Source organism: Squalius cephalus, assembly GCF_949319135.1.
Source record: "Squalius cephalus genome assembly, chromosome: 6".
Taxonomy (NCBI): domain Eukaryota; kingdom Metazoa; phylum Chordata; class Actinopteri; order Cypriniformes; family Leuciscidae; genus Squalius; species Squalius cephalus.
In genome coordinates, this window is record NC_137127.1 from 21,097,986 (window position 1) to 21,118,127 (window position 20,142).

The 20,142-nt window shown below is 37.8% G+C and overlaps 1 protein-coding gene across 1 annotated transcript; it reads left to right on the forward strand.

Annotated features, from left to right (window-relative positions):
- Window positions 1-17,737: 17,737 nt before the first annotated feature.
- Window positions 17,738-20,133, forward strand: LOC307159860 (uncharacterized protein; the record flags this gene model as incomplete). The annotated part of the gene is made up of 6 exons (XM_079873558.1): window positions 17,738-17,800; window positions 17,986-18,082; window positions 18,238-18,339; window positions 18,457-18,632; window positions 18,930-19,031; window positions 19,344-20,133. Exons 1-6 carry the CDS (start codon window positions 17,766-17,768, stop codon window positions 20,131-20,133), a joined length of 1,302 nt encoding a protein of 433 aa, XP_079729684.1. The 5' UTR covers window positions 17,738-17,765.
- Between the last annotated feature and the right edge of the window lie 9 nt (window positions 20,134-20,142).

A 20,142-nucleotide genomic window follows, 5' to 3' on the forward strand; every position in this document is an offset into this window, starting at 1 on the left:
TTCTAAATAAGGCACATCTAATGTCCAAATAACAAATATTTTAGTATATATATATATATATATATATATATATATATATATATATATATATATATATATATATATATATATAGATATATATAGATATATATAGATATATATAGATATAATGTACTTTATTATGTCTTTCAATTCAAACACATTTAACACAATTACTTTAAAGACATCATATTTTCCCCCAATAAATATTCCTTATTTTTCCTTCTACTTTTTTTCTTTTGTGATAATACCCACCAACACATATAGCCTAAAAACACACATGATTAGAACAATAACCAAAAAGTACATAGTTAGACACTTTTACATGATTTAAGGGGGAAAAGACAAAAAACAATAAATAAATATAAAAATGTAACATTAACATATTTATATCAAACTCTTATAATGACACATAATTCCTAATAGTATTCAAGTAATATTATTTGAATATCAAATATTCAATATTAAATAAGTAAATAAATAAAATAACAAATAACTAGAAATAAAAGGGAGGGAGGGTTATATAAAAATGTAGTTAATGTAGGCTAATATATATTCCTTTATTTTATGGAATATTCTTTAATTTTAGAGTTGCACATATCTTTTCAAAATGTATACATTTGCTCTCAATTTAATGTTATCCTCTCCATAATGTACTTTAGAAACTAAATCTACTCATTTAAAACTGGGGATTCTTGCTTTCTCAAAAAAAATATTGCATTAAAACCTGTAATTCTCAGCATTCTAAATAAGTATATGTCATCTTTATTATAGCATAGGTCCTATACCCAAAACTATATTTTGTATCTTTATATATTTAGTTTCTTAAAAAAAAATCTTCCCTGAATTATAGGCTACTTCACTGAAGTACTTCTGTTTGCTATAAGTTCAGTGCAACTTATCCAACATCCTAAAGATAAATTATTATAATTAGAAGATATTTCTAGTGTTATAAAATATCGCATATTAATTTTCCAAGCAAAATGTATATTTTAGTCAGAATTATTGCGCTCCTATTTGGCGCGCATGCGCGCAGCAGCGCTCGTTCAATATGAAAATTAGCAACAAAATGGATACATTTGCATGACTTTCGAACATTTACAGATGGAGAATATAACTGTAAAATGTAAGTTTTGCACTGAGGGGGAAAAAAACATGTTACAAACGCATAAAACAGCACAAAATATACGCTGTTTGATGGTGGATCGATTTGATCCACGATCGACCTCTAGGGCTGCTTAAGAAACGCGTGCACACGCAATTATCTAGACTAGATAAACCTGGATCAAATTAGTGAGATTGCGTGAGCTTCAATTACCTTTTATGGAACCACTTTAGCCCCAACTCATTTGTTAGGCTCATTCAAGTCCGGTTTTGGAGTTTAATCCCCGCTTTTCTAAGCGTCTTTTATGGAACAGCCCCCAGGAGTCACAGTGTATATCCTTGGTTTGAGTCTTTTTAGCTGAATTTTAGCAGCAGTTCAGGGAACATTCAATGTTGAGGTTTAGAGCCCTATCTTGCACCAACGCAGCGCAAAGCCAAACGCAATTGTCTTTGCTAGTTTAAAGGGGTCATGAAATGGATTGTTTTATTATTTTATAATGTTGCCTGGGGTGCCCTTATAATGTTAGTATGATTTTTACATAAAAAATTGTCATAATTTATAAATAAAAGCCATTTTTCCAAGCCTGATTTCTGCCTCAGATTTGAACGCTCCGTTTTAAGGGGCGTGTCTGCTGTGAGACTGCAGTGTAAACGCCCACTGCTGTGATTGGCTGACATGCTTGCAATGAAATAGCTAGTATTACATGAACTCTCTCGAAAACTTTTACTACGTTTTTACTATTACAGCTATCGAGATTAACAAATCGTGAAAAGTATCGTTTAAAGCATTATATTTAAATCTATTCCATCACATGAAAGGTTGCAGCATGATGAGCACTGAGCAGATGACAGTCTGTTGATCGCGTGAATAAAGATCTTATCATTGCAACGCAATTTTTGCACTCTCACAAATGCTTACACCAAATCACAATGCAAACACGATGTGAGTACACAGTAAGAGCTTCGTTGTGTAGTGTAACAGTGTCATTATTTCATCACGAGTTTGGCAAGTGTCCAGATAAGCTCGCGCTGTGCTGTTTGATTGACAGCTTGGGCGAAATGGATCGTTCTTTGATCGCTTTCTGTAGGCTATATAATTTAATAACAGTTTAAAAAAAGATTATTTTCATAATACTACGAGAAATTATGTGAAGTTGATCGTTTAGTCACTGATGCATAAACAGTATTGAACGATTTTAAGAGAAATATCTGAACTTGAATAATTACACCGAAATCACTGATCGCAGATCAGGCATTAGAATACACATGGTTACTTACATGTTGCTGGCAGATCCGTGTCGGGAAATTGTGATTGACTGATTTAATAAAGTTTAACCATGCTGGAATCCGAAGGAAGCTTATGACTGTCTTCTTCCACAAACAGGCACTGCACAATATTAAACAGCATGTTTATTGCTTGTAAGTAGCTCGATCCGGTAGCAATTATCATGTCGTCCTATGTTATTTAGCATGTTTGGGCGAATCGGTGGGCGGGGCTAAACAGGCCGTGTTGAAGTAGGCGTTGATCTTCTTTTGTGGAGGCGGTGTTTTATCCTCTTTGACGTCATAGTTCCCCACTTTGAAAAACGAGTCGTTTGCTGAGCCTGATGTCTATAAAAGCTTTTATTGGACTAACAAGGTAGTTTTCAGTTCTGAAACTTACAGGATATTATTATAGTATGATGATCTCTTATATGTCAAAAGCTCAAGGAAACTTTGATTTCTCAGTTCATCACCCCTTTAAGACAGACACATTTGTTATTTTCTGTCCAGCGACCACAGATGTCAGCAATGAACATGATATACAGTATATTTCTGATTGGTCTGATCTATGTGTGCCTACATTTGTAAGTATTTAGTGTTTGTATTACAATAAAAAAGTTAATTTCAACACGGAACTATTCGTTTTCTTTCACTTAAGTGTTATCTGATGGATTATGCCTATTCTTGTATTAACTCAAGCTAGAATATGTCTATAACAATCAGTGGTACACGTTACTTTGCTAAAAATAATTAACAATATTTAATGGAAACAAAATAAATGGTGATTTAACAGGAAAATAATGGTAACACTGCTGCCAGTTATTTCCTGTTTTTTTCTGTGATTCACAGTAAATTCCTGTTGAAAAACATTACGGGGAGTGCACTCTAAAAAAACATTAACAGAAATTAACTGTTAAAATAACAGGAAAATAATGGTAACCCTGCTGCCAGTAATTTCCTGTTATTTAACAGGGATATAATTAACAGTGTAGGTAACCCGATGTATAGATACCCCAGGTAAGAAAGTGAATGCCACCCTCTGTATGTTTTGTATTTGTTAGTTAGAGTAATTAAGTTAGGGCGTTTGACGCTGAAGATTTGATGTTTTTTCCTTTATTTTATTTTTATTAGTTAGATTAGAGGTTCGTTTAATTACAAGTTAGAAGGAGTTTTGTTTTGTTCTTTTCATTTCTTTGGCTTCACTAATTGCGTCCCCTTTTTCTCTTGGGTTATTTATTTATCTGATATCTTTTTGATCTGTAAATATTTAGCTTATATTCACCATTATTATTATTATTACTATTATCCATCTTTTTGTATAATTATTTCACTTATGTATAATAAATAATAAATTTATTTAATAATATTATATAATAATATAATAATATTATTTAAATAAATACTTCGTTACGTGTTGTCTCTTGCCAGCCCAATCACACCTAATTTTTATCATGATCTCAATGGTACCTCTTCTGACCTTAGATCATAAGAGTTCGTAACAGCCGAGAACAAGAGTGTCCCAAATGACACATTGAACCCAATGCACATAGCCTACATAAATGCACAATGTACTCAACAGTGTAGTGAAGTGTAGGGTAACGTGGTAAAATGATGACCCCCTCACCTTTATTTTTTTCTCTAGATGGTACAAAATCTCATCTCACCACTTTTGATGAATGGCTACACTAGTAGTACAATAGTAGGCTATTTTTAATTTTGTCATTTCATCGGAATATCAACATTTGTGAGATTTAGTCAGCCGGTTTGAGGGTAATTGATATCATTTTGTGTTTATGTAAAATAGTGGGCATTGATTATGTTGAATGTCATTTTTAAAACGACAAGTAGGCTACGTGAATTGGGACGAACCTGTCTGTATAATGTAACTCAATCCATATGCATAAAACATTCTTTTTAATAATAAGCATTTTCATAAAGCAATATTTCACCCAAAAATGATAAAGGCCTAATGTGTCATAGGCCTATGACTATGTCTAAATGCGTCATTTGAATGCATTAGATCTGCGAGCTGCGGAAGCAATTTAGTTTACTTTTATTTGTATAGGGATAGTATTTTTTATTATTATTACAACACAAAGTTAATGTATTTGCCCTCAGAATACAGCAGATGAGATGAGCTAGACAACGCTGTCCTCGTTCACATTCATGATAAAGATAGCCTAAATAGCCTCCTTTTGTGTCCCAAAGACGACATAAAATCACAGGTTTGGAACAACATGAGACTGACTAAATGATTTTCATTTGTGACATTTGGGCCCAAACTTGTGACACATTATTATTATGCCTATACAACTAGCCTGCCTTAGTGAGCAGTTAGCTATTGAACGCAAATTCAATTAAATGACTGTCCGTTTATTAATGCTTCCACTAATTTACTGATAATTCAATCTATATGATAGCCTATTCTCATTCAAAAAAGAATTTAACCGTCAAAACGCACAATGAACCTCTAAACCACTGTGAAATACTGTAGCATCCAAACAGCTCGATGGTGTTTTAAGCCCCCAATGGCTCCTTAGAGGCAGCTAACCCTACCCTCAACCTTTAACCTACCCATCCCCTCGCTGCCTGGATGGCGCCGTTGGGGGCATAAAACACCAAAGACCCATCCAAACACGTGTTGCGTTTGTAATATCACGCGTTTCCAGTAGAGGTCGCGACTGCGCTTCATAAGAGACTTCAGATGGGTGTGTTCTCTGTCTGCACCTGAAGGGCCTTTTTCAGTGGGGATTGAGAAACTATTCCATTATTATATAATTTAAAGATGAATATGCTCATTAAAAGTGGATTTGGGTGGCTGTACTTCATTCATCTCTGTTTTTGCTTATCAAATCAACCGTCCCCTTAAGACCAAATGGAAAATGCCAGCAGCATCTCATTTTCCCAAATGCAATGCAGAATTTTATCACTAATTATGAAGTATGCAAATGACGGCAGGCTCAATGACAAATGTTTTGAAAATTAGACTCTCCAAGGCTTTAGTGAATTACATCACAGGAGATTGTTTCTATAGTGAACGGGACCTCAGGAAAAATGCCACACCAATTTAAAAAAGAAAAAGGGGATTTGAATGAAATTCAATAGGTTTGATTCCAAGGAGCAATAAATAAACTATCACTACTGAGTATGCAAGCAATACAAAACTTTAGGTTGCTTAAATCTGTAGTATGCATACTGCATATCTCTTTGTATTAAAGTAGCCTATCAGATAATTGACTCATTGTATCTGTGACAGTCATCAAAAGTTGGATTTGTTTGCCTGTTCTTCGTATCTGAGTTAAACAGACTGTCAGGAATTAGTTTCTTGAGCTATGCTGATCATATGCCAAATTAAGATGGTGGAGATGTAAAATGTGTCAGCTGTGTGTGTGTGTGTGTGTGTTTGTGAGGTCCGATGGTTTCCCTACAGCATTATTTAGACAGAACAGCTGTGTGAAACACAGAGAGATGGTGAAAGTCTCACTGGAGCAGATGTCCCACAAGATCCAGAGACCAAACAGTCCCAATAAAAAGGCTTGACAAGTGCAGTTTGACTTTCCTGTGTTGACATTATTTACACAGAAACTTGGTCCAGGACATATCGAAGAGCTTGTCTTTTATTAAATAGCCAGTAGTCTTGTACCACAGAAACTAAACAAAATGAGCATGCATTTTATTCAAGCCAAATTATGTTTTGATAAGGAAACACTAGCTATATAAGACTTTTTACTTAATTTATCCTGACTAAGTTTACATTTACATTCAAAAGCATGTCTTATTGTGTCTGGTATTGAATATATATGGTGTATGGTGCATTTATGAGGAGCTGGATTTCAGCTCAGTGTTGTTGGAACAATGCGGCAGGAATATAAACTAAGCAATCGTCAAAAATCTCCTGGGGCTCGTAGCAGATTGTTAAGGCAAAAACATTTTATTTATTTATTTTTAACAGGCATTCACACGGACTACAATGGTTTGGGCAAATATTCTACATAGGCTATTCATGCTTTAGGCTAGGTAGGCTACTCTGTGTTGTTCTGTTAATGATCTGTTTATTGATATACATTCAAGTCACATTTTTGTAGTTATAAGCCTTTAGAACGCTTTAGTCACTATGTAATGTGAAGAAAAACCTGTTTGTTCAGGATTCTTACAGATTTAGATTTTGCAGGCTTTTTCCCAAACCTACCTTGGTCGGCAGCGACTCAAATGGAACCTCATAAGTGATTTGGAGCACTCTACATAGGGGTTGCACAGACTAGTCGACTTTAATGCTCTGTCATGCAATATTATCTGTCTGCAATAAGCTTGATGTTGACTAGTCGCCGGTCATGACCTATAGAGGGCGCAACAGGATAAGAAATCATTGAAGTCCACCGTTTCCAAACAGTTAAAATGACGAATAGACGCATACTCCGAGAGCGCTCCATAAGACACGTTTGATTACACCATCTGGACTCTCAAAATTGATCGGGTGAATGCACGTTTTAAACAGCGTTTTGACGTCATCAGCAACTAGTCGATGTCGACTCGACTTTAATCACATAAATGTTGACTTAAAAAAATCTTAAGTCATTCAACCCCTACTACATAGACAGCAACTCTATTTGTCACATTAATAGAGATACAGTAACCGGGATTAGCATGCTGCTATGTTATGCTATGTGCTAACAACTCAATATCGTTAATTAGCTATAATTATCTGTAAAAAAATGTACAATGTTTTATTAAAAATATATGCAAGTAATATTGATGTTTATTATGATGATTTTTGTTTTATATAAACTGTTCAAAAGCTTGAGATTATTTTTTTAAAAGAAGTCACCAAGGTTGCATTTATTTGATCAAATAAAACACTGTGAAATATTATTACAATTTAAAAGAACTGTTTTCTAGTGTGATATATTTTAAAATGTAATTTATTCATGTTATGCAAAGCTGAATTTTCAGCAGTCGCCAATGTCACATGATCCTTCAGACACTCAACTCATTGATTAACCACAAAATCATGAATTATTATTATTTATCTTTTTTGGAATTGAATGCATTGTAAGTACATTTATAATCAACAATTATCTTGCTTAGAAGTAATCTTAGAAGGCAGCATGTTTGAGTATTTATGCTCAAGATATCTTAAAAGGCTGTCTATGTAGGCAGCTAGCTCACTAGGTTTTGGAACAAAGCCATAATGTCTCGAGTCTGAAAAAACACTCTCAGTGATGAAGTGAAGCTGGAGATGTGTTTTATCTGTTTGCCATAGTCCTGACACTTACTGAAAGAGTTTTTGCAAAGATGTCTGTACATATTTGACTCTCTTTGTTTCTCGCTCTTTCATCAGAGTTGAAGAAAAAAAGCTAGAAAAAAATCTTTTTTGTTTTTTTATACAGCCATAACATATGTTTGGGCTGTTGAGACTGTAAGCCGTAAAGCAGGACTGCTCGACTTTGGGGGAACAGAAATATAAATTTTGCATTAATAAGGCCACTTATCATTTGCATTATGACCAACATTTTATTTTACGATATGATGAATTTTAAATCAAAGTTCACTCAAAAAATATTTAGGCCTAAATTTAAGCTTAATGTATTTAGCTTGCATAAATTTCTGTCCATTTGTATTACAGTTTTAACAAAAAAACTAGTAAACTTATTGTGATGCATATTTGTCAAACGGTTAGGATTTCTGTAATAGTTCTAATGAACTGAATGCATTTTAAACACACAATAACCAACTTTATATATTTATCATCAATAAATCTATGAATTTGTTTCAATCTCATATTTTGAATAAAGAAATGTATAATCTCTTATATTTCATATCATTTAAATATATTACTTGTCCCACGGCTAGACATATTTTAACCATATTTTATGCCAATTCTAAGCAATTTGCATAAATGCATTTTAAAAGTTATTACAAATTATTTAAATAAAATCAAAGAGTTAAACTTTTTGAGTCCAGAAATCTTACCTGCTTCATTTCTGATATGCATCTATGACGAACCTTTGTGATGACGTCATCACCAGAGTGCAATTTCAGTGAGCCTCAGTGAGTGTTAAATATACAATTCACCATGACGTCACAACAGTAATAGACGTTCTTCCGGGTGGCAAAAGCCGAAGCGTTCCTATGACAACGCTAGTAAATTGCTTGGAAAGGAGGCCCACCGTCGACAGTAAAAATGTAATAAAAATAAAAATTTTAATTAAATATAATGCATTTTTTTTTATCATAATAACAACTGTGTTTAATGATATAAGTAAAAAATATAATAAATATGTAATATAGTAGGCCTACACATAATTAGCAAAATACTCTCTATAGCTCTTTTTTCTAGCCAAAATAACGTGCTATATAGCCTATCATGGTCATTAAATGGCTTTCCTGAGGTAAATGTTATGTGACAATTGTTCTCCAGCTGTTATATCGACCTTTGCGCGGTTGAAAAACAGTGATTGGTCGATATTATGTATGAGGAATATACATTTAGGTAAGTTGCGTGAGAAAATGGATGTGTAGTGAGAGCGTGTGAAAAGTGTATGAGGCGCCACGTAGGATTCAAATCAAACTTCGCTTATCAATACATACATACATACATACATAACACAATACAATTATAAATTACTCGCATATACATTTATTGGATGTTCAAAATACATATATGAAATACTCGTGCACACTAATATGAAATCCATACCAATACATATTATGTAAGTAATGAATGCTTGTGAATAACTTGCATAGGCTACATATAAACTTGACGCACGCATACACCTATAAATACTTATAAACTTCCATGCATACACCTATAAACACTCGTCTCGCACATACTCGCAGCACGCAGACACACCTATAAACACTCGCACATATAAACTCGATGCGCATACACATTCTTAAAACACTCGCGCATACAAAATAAAACGTGGATGCATGCTTTAGTTGTGTAGGCTATGTATGCGAGTATTTATAGGTGTGTGCGTCAAGTTTATACAATATTCACAAGTGTATATGCATTCATTACTAACATTGGTATGAATTTCATATTAGTGTGCACGTGTATTTCATATGTATTTTGAACATCCAATAGTATAGCCTACATGTATGCGGGTAATGTAATAGGTGTATATGCACGTGTGTTATGTATTGATAAGCGAGTTTGATTTAAATCCTACGTGGCGCCTCATACAATTGCGTGAGTCTCACGGTCAGTCGCTATAACCTCCTCACCCACAGGAAATCGATAAAACCCTACACCTTTTGCTGTATATCTGGCAGCCAGCGCAACCCCAAACACAACACGTTTTCATCATCGTTTCAACTTTGATCAACAACAATGTTTTTTAACTATGTAACTGTTGCAGTCGCCGGCTGGATCGCTTCAGTTAGTCAGTGGAAGCCGCTCGCGTTCTGCCCAAGCGGCAACCTCCCCGTCTCTTTCTTGAAACCAACACGGAAGTGAGTTAAACTGCAATTCGTTGACTGGCCGCTTGAGGCTGTTGTCAGAAGTGAGTCAAATCTGTATCTCCCCCATGTTAAAATGACCAACTTTACAGCAGAAAAAAACATGTTTACAGCCTGGTGTCTGTATGTGGCTTTGGTCTATACAGCTAATTTTGCCCTTCATGACAACTGTGAGGGGGGTGAATTTTTTTATAACTCTTCCGTTTAGTTGATTAATATTTAAAGTTCTGCAAGGGTGTGGCCACTTGAGTGAGAGGTGGATTGCCGCTGATGTCAAAGCCGTTTGTCTGCTGTTACTAGCCGTCAGTTCACCTCAGCAAATTTTAGCTGCTGAACTTGCCACCTCTGCAGTGTTTTGTGCTTTTTTTCGGGATTATTTCATACAATTTAAAACACCCATTACTTCGCCCACGGTTTTGGGTTCCGTCGTTGTCGTCGAGTATCATTCGAGAGAACAACCAGCGCTGTATTTCAGTTGTTTTCCTCTGTGAACATGCACTAATGGATGTCTGACAATTTCGTTGCTTTTTGGAGTTATCAGATTTAAAAACGTCAATAAAGGCTCGTTCGTTCTGCTCTCACGGAACAGATAGATTATAATATGCTTATGTATGATACGTCCATATTTTTTTTACAGTCTATGGTTCTGCCACCCGGAAGTTACTCGGCGCCTATTGTTTACAAACATTCTGAAAAGGCCTATTAGTCTGTCTAGTACATCGTTTTAGCGCTTTGTTTACATTACATCATCCCAGATTGGTACAGTCAGCTATGGAGGTTAGCAACTCCACAAGACATTCAGTAACATACATCACGTAAGTTCCATTTCTTTGACTTTACTGTTAGCACTTGCTGAAGTGTAATATCACAAGGAGTCTATTGGTTTTTACAGACTGTTTATTGGTAACTTAAATGATGCAGCTTTGTGGTGTGGTATTGTTTTGTGCTTACCTGTTGATTCTGCTGTGTCCTGCTCGTTCCGATGGTGCGCCGCGTAACGCGCTTATAATAGCAGCGGTCATACCATTTTGCATAACCAGGGGGCAATGTGGGGATTGTGATGTTTGTTCTGTTTAATGTATGTTTATTATGGCAACAGTTACTTTGCTTAAAGCTGCACTCATTGTATTTATTGGGCTGTGGAAAAGATGTGGTTGTTTTAATGTCATTGATGTAATGGGCATTATTAGAATAAGGCTACCCTGCGCAAATGGTTCTTCCCATTTCCGTTTGGCGGGAAGATTGCTTCAGGATTTAGGATTAAGCTTTGTATCAGTAAAAAACATGTAGTATTTTCGAATTACCATGCTTTCCACCCTCATATCCCCCTGAGACAAGAGATTTGTATTTTTTGTCTGGAAAAAATCCTCAGATGACGCAAAAATCGTCATTTTGCGTCATCGGAGGATTTTCTGGCCAGAGGCTAAAGACTACAGCCAGTAGATGGCGTTGTTCCGCATGTTTTCAGCCCGCCCATAGGAGGTGGGATTTCACTCACAGAATGTACACAGTGTCAGCCGTCTTTCTTTGGAAGCTAAGCTAGCAGGCTCTTGTTCTGTGGAGAAAGTTGAATAGTAGGAGAAAGCTGAGTAAGTAGGGCAAAGAGTATAGAAGTAACAAGAGGCGAAACTCCGTTGCAGTTTTGACAACAGCCACTTGGTGGCACTTCGGTAGCGCGGCCGCCATTTTGGACTGAACGGCTTACCGTTAGCACAACTGTACAGCATTAACATTATGTCTGGAAATAATTGGAAACAAAGAAAAAAACAGTGTTCTGCCATCAACTGCAACAACTACCAGTGTACAACCAATCAACTAGCATTTCATAGATTCCCCAAAGATCCAGAGAGGTAAAGTAGAAAAGGTTTTATTAACTTTAAAGTGAGCTAACGTCAACGATAACAGGTGCTGTAACATTAATGTAAGCTATTCCATAACCGCAGTAACAGTTTGCTAATGTTATGTATTTGGTCGAAATTGTCAAGACTCGAAATGGGCTTTTTAAATCGCATACTTTCAGAGATATATGAACACCTAACCTGGCAAATGACCGCTTTATTAATTCATTGTTATCACTAAATTAACCATTTAACTGTCACCTTTTTTTCGCATAAACATGAAAATCACTATCCAAACTTAAATGGTTGTAACGTCAATTCAAGAATGCTTTGGAATTTAGACCTATGGTTGGTCTTGTTTTAATTTGTCAGATTATTGTTGAAGTGAAATAAATTATGAAAGTGAAACAGAAAAAAGTTATATAAGTTTGAGTTTATTAAAATGTACAAATTTAAAAATATAATTATTTATATTTTATATAAAATATATATATTACAAAATATATTTTACTTTAGAACTGCAAGAAAATGAAAGCAAAAAAAAAATCTGAACAAGTTGTGTTCCATATTTTAGGTTGATATGTTGATATCTCGCTCCCTCACCCTTTCTGCCGTGTGCTCTAACGTTACACGGTTTGGAGCTGCGCGCTCTTGCTCGCTCGCTCTAGATTCCAGGTGATTTTAGCTAATTTGCAGGCATCAGGGAGCCGCTATCAATATGCGGGAGACTCCTGGATCTTCCGGGAGACATGGGATGTCTGCTCTAGAGATATTAAAAACTAGAAACTACTTTTTAGTTAATTTAACCGCTTTTGAATTTGAACCGGTATCGTTCAATCCTATGACAGCTGTGTTGCGTTCAGTCCAAGATGGCGGAGCTGCAGCTCTGCGCATGGGGGAGTTTGTTGCAATGGAACGTTCTATAGGGTATATGTCGAACGCCGCATTACGAAACCGGAAAACAGAACGCATCGCTTCCGGTTCAGGTCTTTTGTATGTGCTTCATGCATTTTTTTACTGTTTTACTCAAGATAACTTAAAAGGAGCGAGCAAAGATGATCATAACAATGTCCCTCGCATGTGAAGATCGATATTTAAAAGTAAAAAAAAAAAAAATCTTCACACTAACGTTTAGATATTTAAATAGAATAAAAAGCCAATAACAAAGTGAGATAGGTAGGTTAGCTGATTACCTTAAAATTCCATAGATATCGGCATCAGTTCATACGGCTGTTAACACTTTCTATGACAAGCGGATGCGATGAGACCAGGTTTCCGGTTTCGTCATGCGACGTTCGACATATACCCTATTGAGTTTCGCCTCTTGTTACTTCTATACTCTTTGAGTAGGGGTTATACCATCCTCCTTTTCCCGGACTTGTCCGGCGGGCGAGATCGTTCAAAATGTACGGGATTCAGCTTTTGCGTTCTGCGGTCGCCATGTTTACATGCACATGCACCTTTTGTTTCAATCTAACTGAATTCATTCCGATTGGTGAATCTGAATGTAGTGTTTACATGAACGCTAAACAAGTGATCGGTTGATGTGCGTTTTACCATTGCTAAGAAAATTCCCGCTCCTCCGTGAGCGATGCGAGACCCGGCGCGTCTCAGTAATGACGCCACCGGCCTCGCGCCGTTCTCCCGCCGCCGTCGCAGATTAGACTTTTAGTTATTGAAATATGTTCTCAGGGCAGCATTGCATCTTATTGGTTCTCTCAGTCATCCAATCAGCGACAGCAGGAGGCGGGACATGGATTATTTGAATTGTTTTTCTCAGAACGCGGGAGACATCACGCTAAGGAGATCGTTGCAGTTAAGGTAATGTTATGTTTTATGTTGAACTAGCCTATATTAGATTATTACATTAAAATGCCAAGATAATTAAGTATTTGGATTTTAAGTAAAGCTTGTTTTTCTATCGAGCTGTTATTTAACTAGCCAGCTAACTAATGTAAGTAAGCTAACTTGCAACATTAGCTAGCTAGCTCTTAGAAAGGATAATAGCTAATGTTAGCTTATATTCTATTATAACTTTTACTGGCTATAATAGCAAGTTACGCTGCTGTCATTGCACACTTTTGCTGTGGTATTGTTGCTGCGCCCAAGGCATTTTGTCATAGCTACATACAACAAACTGCTCTTTTGTGCATTTTTGATGCATTTATTCTAATACTGGTCTTAGAGCACCGTGTCATATTTATGTGCAACATTCATTTGCTGCTCTAAGGACATTTTTGCCGCATAAATTCTAATCCTGCCCTCAGGGCACCTTACCGTATCTCCATGCAACATTCTAATACTGCCCTCAGGGCACCTTACCGTATCTCCATGCAACATTCATTTGCTGCTCTTAGCGCATTTTGTTGCAGATATTCTAATGCTGCTCTGAGCGCACCTTATGACATTAGATCTACAATTGCAATTCGAGCAATTCTAATACTGCTCTCAGGGCACCTTACCGTATCTCCATGCAACATTCTAATACTGCTCTCAGGGCACCTTACCGTATCTCCATGCAACATTTTAATACTGCTCTCAGGGCACTTTACCGTATCTCCATGCAACATTCTTTTGCTGCCCTCAGGGCACCTTACCGTATCTCCATGCAACATTCTAATACTGCCCTCAGGGCACCTTACCGTATCTCCATGCAACATTCTAATACTGCCCTCAGGGCACCTTACCGTATCTCCATGCAACATTCATTTGCTGCTCTTAGCGCATTTTGTTGCAGATATTCTAATGCTGCTCTGAGCACACCTTATGACATTAGATCTACAATTGCAATTCGAGCAATTCTAATACTGCTCTCAGGGCACCTTACCGTATCTCCATGCAACATTCTAATACTGCTCTCAGGGCACCTTACCGTATCTCCATGCAACATTCTAATACTGCTCTCAGGGCACCTTACCATATCTCCATGCAACATTCTAATACTGCTCTCAGGGCACCTTACCGTATCTCCATGCAACATTCTAATACTGCTCTCAGGGCACCTTACCGTATCTCCATGCAACATTCTAATACTGCTCTCAGGGCACCTTACCATATCTCCATGCAACATTCTAATACTGCTCTCAGGGCACCTTACCGTATCTCCATGCAACATTCTAATACTGCTCTCAGGGCACCTTACCGTATCTCCATGCAACATTCTAATACTGCTCTCAGGGCACCTTACCATATCTCCATGCAACATTCTAATACTGCTCTCAGGGCACCTTACCGTATCTCCATGCAACATTCTTTTGCTGCCCTCAGGGCACCTTACCGTATCTCCATGCAACATTCTAATACTGCCCTCAGGGCACCTTACTGTATCTCCATGCAACATTCATTTGCTGCTCTTAGCGCATTTTGTTGCAGATATTCTAATGCTGCTCTGAGGGCACCTTATGACATTAGATCTACAATTGCAATTCGAGCAATTCTAATACTGCTCTCAGGGCACCTTACCGTATCTCCATGCAACATTCTAATACTGCTCTCAGGGCATCTTACCATATCTCCATGCAACATTCTAATCCTGCCCTCAGGGCACCTTACTGTATCTCCATGCAACATTCTTTTGCTGCCCTCAGGGTACCTTACCGTATCTCCATGCAACATTCTAATCCTGCCCTCAGGGCACCTTACCGTATCTCCATGCAACATTCTTTTGCTGCCCTCAGGGCACCTTACCGTATCTCCATGCAACATTCTTTTGCTGCCCTCAGGGCACCTTACCGTATCTCCACGCAACATTCTAATCCTGCCCTCAGGGCACCTTACCGTATCTCCATGCAACATTCTAATACTGCTCTCAGGGGACCTTACCGTATCTCCATGCAACATTCTTTTGCTGCCCTCAGGGCACCTTACCGTATCTCCATGCAACATTCTAATACTGCCCTCAGGGCACCTTACTGTATCTCCATGCAACATTCATTTGCTGCTCTTAGCGCATTTTGTTGCAGATATTCTAATGCTGCTCTGAGGGCACCTTATGACATTAGATCTACAATTGCAATTCGAGCAATTCTAATACTGCTCTCAGGGCACCTTACCGTATCTCCATGCAACATTCTAATACTGCTCTCAGGGCATCTTACCATATCTCCATGCAACATTCTAATCCTGCCCTCAGGGCACCTTACTGTATCTCCATGCAACATTCTTTTGCTGCCCTCAGGGTACCTTACCGTATCTCCATGCAACATTCTAATCCTGCCCTCAGGGCACCTTACCGTATCTCCATGCAACATTCTTTTGCTGCCCTCAGGGCACCTTACCGTATCTCCATGCAACATTCTTTTGCTGCCCTCAGGGCACCTTACCGTATCTCCATGCAACATTCTAATCCTGCCCTCAGGGCACCTTACCGTATCTCCATGCAACATTCTAATACTGCTCTCAGGGGACTTTACCGTATCTCCATGCAACATTCTGATACTGCCCTCGGGGCACCTTACCGTATCTCCATGCAACATTCTAATACTGCCCTCGGGGCACCTTACCGCATCTCCATGCAACATTCTAATACTGCCCTCAGGGCACCTTACCGTATCTCCATGCAACATTCTTTTGCTGCCCTCAGGGCACCTTACCGTATCTCCATGCAACATTCTAATCCTGCCCTCAGGGCACCTTACCATATCTCCATGCAACATTCTAATACTGCTCTCAGGGCACCTTACCGTATCTCCATGCAACATTCTAATACTGCCCTCAGAGCACCTTACCGTATCTCCATGCAACATTCTAATCCTGCCCTCAGGGCACCTTACCGTATCTCCATGCAACATTCTTTTGCTGCCCTAAGGGCACCTTACTGTATCTCCATGCAACATTCATTTGCTGCTCTTAGCGCATTTTTGCTGCAAGCATTCTAGTACTACTCTCAGGGCACCTTATAATATCTACATACAACATTAATTGGCTGCTCTATGGGCATTAGTGGCACACTTTCTTATACTACTGCATCCCTACTCATACACATGCTAATACTGCTCTTAGAGCACCTTATAGTATCTAAATAGAACAACACAAATCTTAGGGCACTTCATATGCTACTTTCTGTGTAGTACTGAAATTTGCAAACATACAACTAGTTTTCTTCTAATCCGGTAACATTCAGGTATGCTGTGTCTATTTCTGAAATGTTTTGTAAAATTATTGTTTTCTTTCTTGTATTGTTTATATCAACTGCAGATTATGGAGCAGCTATGGATCGAGGGCATCCGAAGGAAACTGAGAATAGAAAAAGATTCCCGTGTTTCCACGGATATCAAAATTGTTCATGGGGACAAGAAAACAGAGTTTATGGAGAACTATGTAGAAGAACTACAGAAGAAAACAAAGACCTTTTTCTTGGCGGCAAAACAGAACAGCAAAAATTATTATTTCCATGCCTGTGAAAGAGGCAACAAACCAACAGGAAAAAGCATGGGCAAGGCATGTGAAACAAGGGCCAATTCCTGTGAAGCCTATGTGTCGTTTAAATTTATAGAGGAGACAGGTTTCACAGCAGTAGTAGTTCGGCAGCAATTAACACACACGGGACATGATTTGTCAAACCCTGAAGAGAGGAAGAAAAATGCAATTAATCCAGAATTGTTAGGATTTGTCGAGATATGGCTCACACAAGGTCTATCCATATCACAGATTGTCATAAAAAGTTGTGATTGGGCATGTAGTCGGGGTTACACCGATAAGCATGACAGGCGTTTCTTCCTAACTCCAGAAGATGTAAGGTTGGTAAAACGCCACCTCCGTATCTTCACTTTGCCGGACATCGATGATGCTGTGAGTGTGGAAAAGCTGGTGACGGGTGAACTGAAAGAAAATATTTGCTTTTTTCAACCTTTGACAAAAGACCAGCCACTAGTTATTGTTGTCCAGACACCACAACAGAAGACTCTACTCCAAGAGAACCCCCACCCCATGGTTTTTATGGACGCCTCCTACAAAGGTTTGACATCATATGGGTATGCCCTGTATGCCCTTGTACTTGTCAATCAAACTGGAAGAGGAGTACCATTTGCATACTTAATAATGAGCCAGGAATCATCAGCAATACTTGAGCTTTGCTTGAACATGCTTTGTTCAAGCAATCCAAACTTTTACCCAAGGTGAGAACAGTTCTTTTCAAAAGCCCAATACCCATACAAGGACAAAGGAGTTGTAATACTGAGAGATAATTGAATACCTTTTGTAACTTAAACAATGGTCAATTTACTACATTTGCCTAGATGAAATTGTGATACTCCAGTATTCTGCAATATTATTATCTGGAGTCTGGTCTTATTTTTCCTAGGTCAGTTATGATCGACAGAGACTTGAAAGAGCTCAATGCCATAAGAGAAGTTTTCCCCAAAACCAAAGTTCTCCTCTGTTGGTTTCATGTTCTCCAGGTACTGATTGCATTTAAGAAATGCACGAGTAGATACTTTGAACATTCTGTTTGGTTGTAAATAAATTGATTTACAATTTTGATATCATATGCCTGCTGTAGCTTCTGAAAAAACAATGTAGCCTCATTTACAGTGCTATATATTGTGTATTAAAGGCTGTACATCGCTGGGTTACATCAAGAGATGGTGGGAACCTGTCAACTGACAAAAGACACGTCGTCATTCATGCCATGACCTCAATGAAAGCTTGCATAACGGTAACTACGATAGATATATAAAATTGTATGTGTCTCAATATCTGCTATTACCCTTGTTTCGTCTGTGTTGGGTACTCTAAACTGGCAACCATAATATATGGTATGGTATGATTTCAGGAGGAAGATTTTGTGACAGTGTCCACTAGTGTGTGCAATGACCTTGATGCCCAGCTTGGCAGCAATCGAGTGACAACATACCTGAAGGTGCACTGGCTTCCACATGCAGCACTATGGGCCAATTTTGGACGACTGTTTGAGCACAACAGCAGTGACACCAACAACAAGGCAGAGAGGTAGTCAAAGATTAATAATCATGTTTTTTCAAACATTACAATGCATGATATAAAACAACAAAGTAACTCATGATCGGGAACATTTGGTTCCCTAGACGGCACATTTATCTTCTAATCTGCCACTGAACACAATTTTTCTGGTCACATTTGGAATTTTTTTTTTTTTTTGTATTTACAAATGAAGTTATCATTTCCAAAGTTTCCAATATCACAATCCTATCTCCCCAACACTGAGTGAGTATTGTTTTCTCAATCTATGATTTACTCATACCAGTATATTTTGTTTTCCCCTTTTAGGTTTTTTCTGGCACTTAAATACCAGTTCCTAAGGGGAGAGGCAAACAGAAGAGTTGATCAACTTCTTCACTTGCTATGTGGTGATGTTCAAAAATATTATTGGTAAGGCCAATTGTTATTGTGATGCTTATCACATTAATTTTGGTCACACCGTCTATTAGGATATTAATTCTGTAATGCCATTTGAGTAAGTGTTAAGTAAATTTGGTAATGTTATCTTTCAGATACTTGAAATTACTAATTCTATGTTCACAATACTGTCCTCTGTTACATGTCCTGCATGAATGGAATTAAATGAGAATTGAATTAATTCAAAATGATCAATTTCTGTGATTAAAAAGGTCAATACTATATTTAATTTTATACACAATAATGCCTGTTATCCTCAGACTAAATGCTCTTTTGTTAATGTAGCTACCTGGACGACTTGGCAGATGCAGGAAGACTGAGGGTCTCCTCGTCAGCATCAACATCTACAGCAGCCAAGAACACAGTGGGACAGCAGATCCTGATAAATGAGCAAGGAAAGTGCTCTGTGCAAACAGGGGCAGGCCCCAACTCAGATTCAACTTTGAACACTGTGGATCTAGTCAAGATGCAGTGTGACTGTGGATTGTATGATAAGGGAAATGTATGCACACATATTGTATCATCATACACTGAAGCACAGAAATGTATTGATATTGCACAGCTACGTGCTGACATGGCTAGAGATATTGTTGCCAAAAAACAGTACCACGTTGATGGTGATTTCATCACTGTTCACCCCACTGATGTAAGTGCCACATTTGTATTTACTGGTGACCCTGCCTTTTGTACCTGTGCTGTCAATAGTTACGGTCAAAAGTGTGTGTGCTTACATGTTGCTGACTGCCTGCAAACCACCAACAGTTCACATTCTACATGTCCCACTACATGTCCCACTGCTGGAAGCGAAAATCTGTTTGTGCCAACAAATGTCAATGCACAAGTTCAACTTCAGTCTATGTTGACAGATTTACTGGAGTGGAGCAAATCAGAAAATTACATGTATAGTAGTGACCTGTACACTACAGTGAAGAGGGCACACACAGTGGCCTTCAATCGTTTTGGCATTGTGTCAAGAAAACGAAAAATACACGCTCTTCATGCTTATCGCCAGCGGATAGAGCAAGCCAAACGAGAGCTTTACAAAAAGCGCAAAACAAGAAGATACAAGCGCTAAATAATAATA